This window comes from Protopterus annectens, chromosome 1.part0 (genome assembly GCF_019279795.1).
Source record: "Protopterus annectens isolate FY-2018-M chromosome 1.part0, PAN1.0, whole genome shotgun sequence".
Taxonomy (NCBI): domain Eukaryota; kingdom Metazoa; phylum Chordata; order Ceratodontiformes; family Protopteridae; genus Protopterus; species Protopterus annectens.
In genome coordinates, this window is record NC_056725.1 from 136,136,737 (window position 1) to 136,148,969 (window position 12,233).

Genomic DNA, 12,233 nt, shown 5'->3' on the forward strand with positions numbered 1-12,233 from the left:
ATATACATCCCATCAATACAGTGCAGCTTCCAAATGTTCCTTAATACAAGTTTGCAACTTATTCACCAATAATATCTAAGACAGCTGGATAGTGATAACCAAGTCATTATTCTGCAAAAACAATTCAAACACTCCAAGTACCAACTGGCCATGGTCAATAGGAGGAAACTATCATCTGTGACAACAGTGACCTGAGTTTAACCTAGGTGTCAGATGGCCTGCTGAGGACAGGCAGATAGACAAGTCAGACAGTAGCTGCCATTTTCTGAAAGATAAAAGAAAAAGGTGACATGCCCATTATGAAATGACACTTTACTACTCCTGGACAATACAAGACACCAGACTTGTGAGGTATAGATAGGCAAATGTCACATTCCAAAGGTGTCTAGCTATGTGCGAATATGCTGAGCACATACACTTTGAAGGATATGCAATGGCAATAAACAAAGTGGGCCCAGGGGAGTCTGGCTGTGTGAACACAAGCTCCAATCTACCCATGGCATGTGCAGTGCAAACTCTACATCAATCCAGACCAAAGAAAAGAAAAATTAGGGCATAAAAACAAATCCCTTTGTAGAAAATGTAACTGTTGCTGTCATGGGACAGTTAAAATTACAATGAAAACAAGTACATTTCCTAAAATGTGCTACTGATGAAACTTAAAGGATCATCTGTTGAGCCACACAAAAATCAGGGATCTGAATGGAGAGATGAAAAGTCAGCAAGCAAAGGAGTAGTAGTAGTGCTAAAATTGAATTCATCCTAAGCACCTTCACGAGGTGGACCCTGTTTTTCACAAAATCTCACCAAGGCGACACTGATATATACACTAAATTTATGTAGCATATATCATGGGCAGAAGTAGGTCAAAAACAAAAAAAAAAAGATAGCTGGGTGCACAAGACCCAGGATAAAAAAGTGCACAACCCTGGTAGGCACATTGGTGCCAGGACTGGAAAAAAATGACAGCGTCGATTTCTCAAAATATGGAAACATTCCTACAGTGGGGCCAGGCCAGGCCCAGGGGGAGGATGGCCCCTGGTTGTAGAAGGAAGTAGCAGTCCACAAAAACTGATAGGCCAAAGAAGAGCCATAAAGACGACAGAGTGGACTATTGAGGATAAGAAATTGTGTATTGTTACTATTAAGCAAAAAGCCCAGAATTTTCAGACACAACATATAACCCTGTACGAATTGCAGGAATCATCATTACTGGACACATTGTGTGTGCTGCAAACAGCACTTCTGTCTGACATCGAAGACTGAAACAATACTAAATTTCATGAACATTAATCATACTTTGATTTAGGAATGGGGTCCATTCCCGTCATGGTATCAGAAACCCAAAAGATTTGGAGAAATTTAAAAAAAAAAATGGAATCTGTGGGGAAAAATACATCCATAATAATGTTCAGGTGGAGGAGTGATGTTTAGGTGAAGGAAGGAATTGAGCAATTTATGTAATGCTGGAGTGAAAGATAAATTGTTTAAAAGGAAGCATGTATACTGCATGAAAAAAGTTAATATGGCTTGTTTTTCTTTTATATTAATGTGAAACTCTTGTCATTCTTAGTTGTGATTTAATAATGTTAAAAAGAAGGGAGTTTCACCAAAATTAGAATTCTGTTTAAACTAGACCCTGAAAGCTCTGTTGACAAATTAGCATAAACCCATTCTAAGAAAGTAAAGAAAATGAAAAATATCCACCTGAATTCAAAAACAATTAACCAGGATTGTAGATGAGGATTAAGATTATCCCGTCTTAAATCAAGGCAAATGGCCACACATAAATGCACATCTGCAGAAAAAATTATTGCACTATGAGGTCAACGACTCAGAAGTCAGATCTGTAAGGTTTTTATACCAATTTATTATCACTTTGTAACTTAAACCTATGGCCTATCTTACAAAAGGGAGCAAACCAAAAGGTCACGCACGGCAGATCCAGTGCACGGCTCAAACCACAGTATCAAAAACACAAAACGAGCCAGCACAGAGGTTAGGGCAAGCAGAAACCTTCTTTTATTGTGGCATATTTAAACAAATAGCTGCAAACCGGTTTCGGCCAACACAATGGCCTTCATCAGTGCAAAAAGAGAAAAGTTGGAATAGTGCATCCTGGTGTTCATTATATACTGAAAAATTTAAGATGTATACACCTAAAAAATCCTATAAAGATAATTCATAAAGACAACATATAATGAAAATAAAACAAATAAAAAATATATAATAGTAAGTTACCAATAGATTGGGAAAATTACTAGTTCAAACCATGAAAACCACCAATTAAAATCCATGTATGAATACTAGTCAGCAAAAAGCTTTATCCATATTCATTCAACCCAGGTTTGAACAAAGCACCCAATCTGGTGATCCATAATGCTTCCATGTTATTGAGCTTATCATACCAGCCTGCCTTAGTCATCCTCGGCAGCTGAATCTTATCTATAATTGTGAATTGAAATTGCACATCTGCGGAAAAAATTATTGCACTATGAGGTCAACGACTCAGAAGTCAGATCTGTAAGGTTTTTATACCAATTTATTATCACTTTGTAACTTAAACCTATGGCCTATCTTACAAAAGGGCCATATGAAAATGCTGCAGTGGGTGCTCAGTCAAGGACTCCAATGGTCTGAAGAAGCAAAAAACAGAAGTTATTTAACAAAAAAGCTATACAGAAAACATTTACCATCAAAGACAAAGATTTTGTTTGTGTGGATACAAGGTTGTACACGCTTAATAATGGTTCATGCTGCCAGGATTCCACCAGTCCTGGTGTATAGCTTCTTAGAGAGGGGTTATAGAACCCACTGAATTCTTGGTAACCCAAACCTTCTGTCTTTCATTTAGGTTTCTAAAGTGTTCAGGACTGCTATATACAGCTAGATAGTGAAAAAACTTTGATGGAGGGGGCTTACAGAACCTGTACCTGTAAAAATACACATGACATCTTAATAAAAAGGGAGACTAAACTATACAAGTTTTCAGGAGATGTGGAGATTAGCTGCACAAACACTAATGCGAACCACACACACTGGTCACAGTCAAAACTGCAATACACTGTCAGAAAAAATATTGCAAAAACATGCTGCAGTAAAAGTTTCACACACGACAGAACTGCAGAAGATTTCCACCTCTTTCTGTAAAGAGAAAAAACCCATAGGTTAACATTTTGCATAGATATAATCATACTCCTTAATCAAGTTGTTTTATAATCTCAGCAGTGGAAGTTGTCCTCTTCTCAAGGCAGACTGCCGATTGAAGGATACTGATGAATTTTTTCATATTTGAGCGAGTTCTTTTATTCCACTGCTTTTGATGTTTTTTTACTATGATGCCTTGCCTGCCAAGTTAACTGCCTCAACCAAAACATCATCTGTGATGCAGACTATCTAAAGTGAGTCATGCCTTGGGTCACCAGTTTTTAGTTCAGAATAAAGCATAGTCAGAAATTAGAAGTTATGTACTTACCATAACGTTCCATCTGAGTAGGTGGATTCATTTGTCTGCAACCTGTGGGTTATGGATCCGATATCGGATCCGAACCGGCATGGTTTATCCAGCTATGGATCTGAGCTCTTAGCTCCTCCCCTCACCCATAATGCCCTGCTCTCCCTACATGACCTCAGATCGAGTTTGCCCTGTATCATAATACCCTAGAAATCGGTAACACATAATATGCAGGAAACTGACAAGGCCAGGGGGATAGGAGGGCGGGATGGTTGCAGACAAATGAATCCACCTACTCAGATGGAACGTTATGGTAAGTACATAACTTCTAAATCTGAAGTAGGAGATTCATTTGTCTGCAACCTGTGGGACAGAGTCCCCAGCTACCTGAATCTTGGGCGGCCGTCATGGAAGGATATTCCGGAGCACCATGGAGCCAAAGGATGCTCTACCTCTAGATGTGATATCCAGCTTGTAATGAGAAATAAAGGTATGAAATGAAGCCCAAGTGGCTGCTGAACAAATGTCATCCAGAGGAATCCTAGCTTTAAAGGCCGCTGAGGTAGAAACTGACTGGGTCGAATGGGCATGGACTCTCTCCGGTGTGGGCCTCCCAGAAGCTTGGTAAGCTAAAAGAATACACTGTGAAATCCAGCGTGACAAGGAGACTTTGGAAATTGGCTTACCCAGATTGAATTTGGCAAAGGAAATGAACAATTGGTCAGATTGCCTATGACCAGCTGTCCTGTTAAGATAAAAACTAAGCTGCCTGTGAACATCCAAGGAATGCAGCTTGTATTCACCCTTGTTCTGATATTTAGGAAAGAAAACAGGGAGGTTAGTGGACTGATTAATGTTTGCTTCTGAAGCTACCTTAGGAAGAAAGGAGGGATTGGTCCTGAGGTATACGCGGTCCGGATGGAAGACCAAGTAAGGCGGCTTGATGGATAAGGCTTGAAGTTCCGAAACTCTTTTGGCCGAAGTAATGGCTACTAAAAAAGCAGTCTTGATGGATAAGAATTTAAGATCTACTGTGGCCGCAGGCTCGAAGGGGGGAGCGGTCAAGGCCTGAAGAACCAAAGAAAGATCCCATGGTGGAACCGCCTGCTTGACAGGGGGTCTAAGGAGAAAGGTGCCTTTTAGAAATATTTTACATAATTTGGCGGACATAAGCGGTCCAGAGTCATGACCAACATGATAGTGAGAAATGGCCACAAGCTGCACTTTGACCATGGAACTACTGGCACCATCATTAAAAAGAGTGGTAAGGAAGTCTAGCACCAGAGGAAGGGGAACTGTGAAGGGATCTAGACCCTGCCGCTCCGCCCAAATGGAGAATAGTTTCCATTTACTGCGGTAAACTTTTCTGGTAGATGGTTTATGAGCCGCTACCAGGATGGCCTTAACGGGGGACGAGATACCGGGAGTCCTAATTAGGAGTGGAACTGGAGCAGCCAAGCAGTTAGCTTCAGGTTGTCCAGATTCGGAGTTGGTAGGTTCGATGGGTGTGATATCAGATCCGGAATGGGATCTAGAATCCAAGGTGAATTCACCGAGTGAGACCTTAGGTAAGGGAACCAGATCTGTCGAGGCCAGAATGGGGCAATGAGAATCATTCTGCACCCCAACCGAGAGGCTTTCTGAAGAACCTGGAGCATCAGAGGCAAAGGTGGGTAAGCGTAAAGAAGACCGGGAGGCCAAGCATGCACCAGAGCTGCCTCGGGAATCCCCTGGAGGAGGGATTAGAGCGAAAAAACTGTCGCACTTGGTGTTTAAGGGAGACGCAAAGAGATTGCAACAAGGAGTTCCCCACTGTGCGAAGATACGTTTCGCTACTTGAGCATTGAGAGACCACTCGTACGGGGAGAGAATGGTGCGACTGAGCTTGTCCGCAAGGATGTTGGACCGACCCGGAATATGCGTTGTGATGAGAAAGCGGTTGTGATGAGAAAGCGGTTGGTGGAGATCGCCCATTCCCACACTCTCATGGCTTCTCGACATAAAGGATAAGACCTGGTTCCCCCCTGTTTGTTGATGTACCAGACGACCGACATGTTGTCTGACTGAATCGCAATTGTTCCCAGGGGAAGAAAGGCCTGAAGTGCTCGCAACGCCAAGAGCACTGCTCTCATCTCTAGAACACTGATATGCAGGGAGGTCTCCAAGTCGTTCCACGTGCCTTGGACCGTCCGGCCTGCATAATGCCCCCCCACCCGAGGCGGGAGGCGTCCGTGGTCACCGTGGCGAGAGGGGGAGAAGCACAAAATGGGCGGCCTCCGTGGAGATCCTGTGAATGGAGCCACCACAAGAGAGACCGCTTGCAAGCCTTGCTGATCGCAATGGGATGATGCAGAGGGAGAGCAAGGTAAGACCACTGAACTTGAAGTGTCCACTGAAGGACCCGCATGTTGAACCTGGCGAGTGGAAGAAGAGATATCGCTGCCGCCATGGACCCTAGAGCCCTCAGGACCAATTCCGCCAGAACTGAGCTGGAGTGGAGGATGGCCCGCACCTGGAGTCTGGATTGCAAAGTGACCATCCGGAACTTCTCCTTGGGAACTGCCAGGTTTAACAGGGACAGGTCTAAAATTGGTCTTTGGTCCCCCGTCTTTTTTGGCACTAAAAAGAACCTGGAGTAGCACCCTGATCCGGTCTGGTCTGGGGGGATGGGCTGGATGGCTCTTTTCCTCAGCAGATGGCCAATTTCTGCCGAAGCGGCCTCCCACTGACAGGGTGGAACGTCGGGGAGGGATTTTAGTTTTGGGAAACCTAACACAATCACACAGAACTAACTATAAAAAAGCAATCTGACACTTTTTTAAAGAGTTTTTGAACACTTAGCTGAAGAGCTCAGACGATCCAACTGGTTACCAGCGCGGCAAACTAGATCTGAGGTCATGTAGGGAGAGCAGGGCATTATGGGTGAGGGGAGGAGCTAAGAGCTCGGATCCATAGCTGGATAAACCATGCCGGTTCGGATCCGATATCAGATCCATAACCCACAGGTTGCAGACAAATGAATCTCCTACTTCAGATCACAGCATTGTGAAGGTTATTTGACATGGCAAGAATTTCGCCTGTAAGGGTGCTAAACACCACTTCTTTAGTTCTAACTGAATGACAGCAAAGGTGTGAGAATATTCCTTGTTTTCCCATCAAAACAATCCAATGCTCCCTTGAGTGCCATCATTACATTCCCGCATGAAACACAACGGAACTAGTTTCAGCGATTCATCCTTCCCCAGGATTTGGGGCTTTAGTGCTATTTTTCAAACAGTCTTGCTTGTTTTACTAATAGTCTTTATAGCGGAATGTTCTACACTAGATGCCAAAAATGAAGCATTAAAAGTAACACCTGGTCTATTTTGACAAGCCAAGCCAGACAATTGTCCATATTTATGACCTGACCCAAGTCCACCTTAACTGTGGCAAGGGTCATGCATGCTCTACTGTCCTAGATGTTCCATGACAAATGAATAAAGTTTTTTTTCCAGCTCACCCGGTGTATCAACACTTTCAGCAACAGTAGGCAAACTGATTCCAACATTAACAAAAGGATTTCAAAGCCAACCTGAAAGGCAAATTTTAGGTAGTGAATAACTGAGGTCTAAACTACCTCCAATTAACAATCACCCATAAAATTATCTACAAACCAGAAAGCTTTCCTGCCTTAAACTACATACTCAAAATCTACACTCCCAGCTGGGCTCTTCACTCAGAGGACAAGCAGCTTCTAACTCTATACAAACCAAACAAAAAATCCTGGGCAATGCTTATACTCCTACTCAGTGACCAAACTTTGGAATGCACTACCCTTAGATATTAGAACACCTCAAGCCAACAGGAATTTCAAGTTTAAATTAAAAGAATTCTTATTCAACTCACATAACTGTTCCTGTTTCAGACCTGGTTGACTCCAGTTCTCCAACCTACTTCACACTAAACTACCTTTCCTCCTGCCTTCCTCATCATCTATCATACTCCTAAGTCTCCCATTCAGCAACTTCTCTACACTTCCTGCCTCCTCTAACTCACCTTTAACTCTGGTACACTGACCACCTCAACTAATTCTCCACCTACCTTTCTCTATCTGATAGCCACCCCCATCTTATTCTGCCTAAACATTATTCACCCTGCTTGGTCATTCTCTCAGCCTATTTATTTTGAATCTCTTTTCTCTCACTTCTCTTTATACTGTTCACCTTCACTAAACTTTTCCCTCAATCCTGTGTTTTTCTTTTACTGTCACCACTTCTTACAATTACGTACTTCTGCACAAAACAGAGAAAAAAAAATCAGTCCAACTACAGTCTCTCATCACCATAATCTGCCTCCTGGAAAACAATAGTCTAATTTGCTATAATTAATACTCTTTCTATGAAAAAATGCATAAATGTAATACAACTGTATTATCTCTGCAAAAAAAAAGTTTATATGTTAGTCATGCTTGATAATCTTGCAATTTTCAAATGTTTTTAAGATGGACTGTTAGTTTATCTGTAAACCAATTTTGTACTGGAGTATTTCTGTAATTTTTCTGTTCTCATTGTACTGCGGAGCTTTTCTCCTTGGGCCTCCACTGAAAATGGGTTTCTTGCCCAGTCGGACATTCCCAGTAACCATGTGTCAAATAAATAAATAAATAATGGTGCTCACTGTGACATGTCTTGCTGTTTAAGAAAAAAGTTTAGCTTACATAGCTTCTTTCAAAATCACAGTCTACAGAGTTTGCAGAAAAGCACAGACTCTCCTCTATCATCAATGTTAGTGACATTCTGTGGAACTCTCCTGTTTTAGTCTATACATCTCTTCTTTCAGCCACAGTGGTACATCACACAAAAGCAAAGAATGAAGAGATTTTCTAAAAAGAAGCTACTTATAATGCCTCACATCTGTGCCAAACAGACACCTATCAGGTTCACCAGAGTCTTTCCATAACGCAACACTCATCAAGGAGTTGTGAAAGCTTCTCAGTCTGCAGTTTCACATAAAATGGTTTCCTAATGCGTAACGGACATGAGGCTGTAAAACAAGCAGAGTATGACCTATGACCTGATACAGGGGAAATGAATGGGTCCGTTGGAAAAGAGGGCGCTAATGGTCAGCAAACACTGGGGAAGGAAAAAAAAAAGGAAAGAAAAGAAAAATCAGTATACCAGTGACTGCCACATATATTTCAAACAGATCCCGGTCAGAACAACAATAAAATAACTGAAAGACTGACAGACATTCAGAAAACCTTGACGCTGCTGTGCACATTGCACAACCCATGTATCATGCACTACAGACCACACAAATAAAATCCACATACACTATTGCCCTCTCTCAGCAGTACTGCTGGCACACTTTCTAGAATATACCAAAATAAAACTATAGAACATTACATTATCTTTTGATAATTATTAGTACCTGAATTCAACTCTATTCCAAGGACAAGACTAATGGGTGCACAGGAACAGATAAAGATTATGATGACGACTGGAAAAAAGATATACATTAATGTCTTCACCCTAACATCTGACATTCACCTAGTGCCACTGGAATACCATGCCTTCAAAATCATTGGTCTGCTTCCTAAACACAGGTGTTATAATGGCTTGGACATACTCACAAGTCAACAGTCATGCCAAACACTGACCTGCTGCATGATAAAACTGGACATACCTTTTTGTTCAACTCAATATTCTCCAGCACTTTGATAGCTTGATAATAGTCACCCAAAAGGGAATGCAGGCGCAGTAGTCCTACAAGACTGAAATAGCCCAACATTTTATACAGTGAGTGTCGCCCATACTCTCCAGCTACACTCTCTGGATCACCTGCAAACAAGGGTTGAAGGGTTAGTAGGCTGTGGGATCTATATATTTATTATACTTCAGGAACAAAAACTGATGTTGAGCTAAATCCTCCAACTACCTCTGTTTAAAAGTTTATGTTGAGCTGCTCATAGTCAAGCATCTTATAACATAAAATTGTATTAAACAACACTATAATAATAAAATACAAACAGTGAAAATAGCTTTTTTATCTTACTATTTATTGTATCAAAATTAAATACCAATTGTATTAAATTACATTAAAAATGACTTATAAAGAATAAAACATGCAAAGTATTTCTTAAAATATCTCATTTTTCACTGTTGTAAAAATATATTTTATGTGGAGCTTTTCTCCTTGGGCCTCCACTGAAAACAGGAATAGTGCCAAGTCAGATTTTAACAAAAGACAAGTCAATAAACAAATTAGGAAATAATAAAACTCAAGGCGCAGATCTAAAAAGTACCAACTGTGACCCAGAAATTAACCGAAGTTCAATGATTAACTAGACAACTGAATGAATTGCCAGGCTGGGTGGTGGTGAACACCCAATGGTAGTTGTCCATCCTGGGGAGGAAGAATGGCAGCTTGGACCTTAATAGTGCTGACACCAAGTGGAAACTTGGGGGTGCAAAAGCAACAAAAGGATCATAACATACGTGCTCAATAACACCTCAGTTGAGAAATTAAGTAAATACAATCTCAAGGAGCGGTCATTACGAGGAGGAGGCACTGTGCTACTAAAATAATTCTCCACAGTCACTAGCATGAATGACAATTCTTCCACCATCAATTTCTCATCCCAGCACGCACAGATGTGTGACGGATAAAAGCAGATGGATGGAAAGAACAGGACACATGGTCGCAGCAGTCACAGAGCTCTTGAAAACAACACTTTAAGGATCTCTTAAAAAATGACTCTGTTTCATTTGCCTAGAAAGAAAGGAAAATAGTGAATTCCATGGAGGAAGAGAGAGGAATGAACAGAAGACGGATACCAACTGACTCCAGACAAATCCATACAATTACCAGCATATTACTGCTGATTGTTAGGGTACACAGGGAGCCAACAGTTCCACAAAGGCAGATAAAGACAGAACTGATAATACGCCAAGGTGGCTGCACAATGATCGACAGGTTCAGCTCCCCCAGTGTGACAACTCAAAAGCTGTCAAAAAATAGTTACAAACTTTCAATCTGGGTAAAATTCAGTTACTAGCTAGTAACTACATTATTTGGATGCCAGCAAAGAAAAAAACTGGACAGAATAAGAGAATTAACCAGAAAATGAGAAAGAAATCTCTGGCAGGAAAGAATCTTGCAGCTGTTCGGCAAAAAGCAGTTCAAGTTTCAGTTTTTGGTACAGGTGATGGTTTTCAGTAATTTGGAAGGAAAAAAATCAATTGCACTCAGGCATTTCAAATTTGTGAAACACTAATGGAATACATAAAGTCGAATTTCAAAAAGGCTGGAAGAAATAGAAGAAGCTTTAAGTAGCTCTTCACACAAAGTGATAAAACTGCAAAAGGGGGGGGGGTGAAATGAAAAAAGCCCTGGCTGAACACGAGGCTCTTCAAATAGAGCCATTTTAAAAACTAGGGTGAGAAGACAAAACATGCACAGAAAAACTAAAGTCACGTACTTACCATAATGATAAATCTGTCTTGTTTGCTTTTATCCTTTCTCAGCTGATGGGTCTTCAGATCCAACTTCAGCCACTCTAGACTTTGGATCCAAGACTCAGGCTCCTCCCCTACCCATAATGCCTTCCTGCCCCTCAAATTACCTCAGATCAATTTTGCCAAGTACCTAAAGTGGACAAATGACACACTTCATTAAATGTGAAATCATAAAACTCAATACTCAGGTCACATTCTGCTCTGGAGCTGGAAGAGCAAATGAATAGGCACAGGAAAGGCAGTGCATTCATGCCAAAAGTCAATAAGTAATAACTCCAAGGAAAGGGAAGGGGAAAAGAGGGGTAGGAAGTTCAGGAAGGATGAAAGCAGACAACACAAATGTATTGTTATGGTAAGTACATAACTTTCGTATCTAATGTTGCTTCTTCCCATCCATTGCTCAATGGATAAGAGGGTCCCCAGCTAAGGAAACTCTTGGGATGTCTCATGAAAGGATAGTTCAGAGGATGCCTGAATCAAAAACAGCCCTCTCTCTTGAATACAATTCCAATTTATAAAAATAAATGAAAGTATGTAAACTGGAGCAAGTGGCTGCACCACAAGTAGCATCAATGAAAGCTTTTGACAAAAAGGTAGTAGCCATATATCTAGCTCAATGAGCTTTATTAGGCTTGGATAAAGTCAACTCCTTTCTATAATGAGATACAGACAAACATCTAGAAAGAGTTGGGGACTATCTGCCCCAAAATGGCTGTTGAAAAGGAGACTAACAACTGATCAGACTTTATAATCATCTTTGTACAGTGAAGGCAGAAACTTAGTTGTCAATGCATGTTCAACAAATGTAGCATTTAATCTCCTTTGTTAGGTAAGAAGAACACTAAATCAATCTATCAGTCTCCCAAAGTCTCCATAGCTACCTTTGCAAAAAGATGGATAAGTTCACGGGGACACTATCTTTATGAAAAGTCAGGCAAGGAGGTTTGCAAGAAAAAGCCTGCGATTATGATACTCTCCTAGCTGAAGTAACTGCTACCAAAAAAAGAAGTTATGTACTCACCATAATGTTCCATCTGAGTAGGTAACTTCATTTGTCAGCAACCTGTGGGTATCGGATCCGACCTGGCAGCTTTCCAAGCGAAAGATCCAAGCTCTCAGCTCCTCCCCCTTACCCATAATACCCTGCTGCCTCCCTCCAGTCCTCAGATCGAGTTTGCCAATTTATCAACCAACAACAGTCAAACATTCTCGAAAGAGAAATGCTAACCTGATGCGTAACAGAAGAAAAACATTCCGTTATGACTATGACCACAAATCGGGTT

At 41.2% G+C, this 12,233-nt stretch overlaps 1 protein-coding gene across 1 annotated transcript in view; it reads right to left on the bottom strand.

Annotated features, from left to right (window-relative positions):
• Positions 1-12,233, bottom strand: part of EIF3L (eukaryotic translation initiation factor 3 subunit L) — a 602,285-nt gene that overhangs the window by 235,400 nt on the left and 354,652 nt on the right. The window contains exon 9 of the mRNA XM_044089965.1: positions 9,119-9,273. Within this exon, the coding sequence (XP_043945900.1) occupies positions 9,119-9,273 (155 nt within the window). The remainder of the gene's footprint in view (positions 1-9,118; positions 9,274-12,233) is intronic.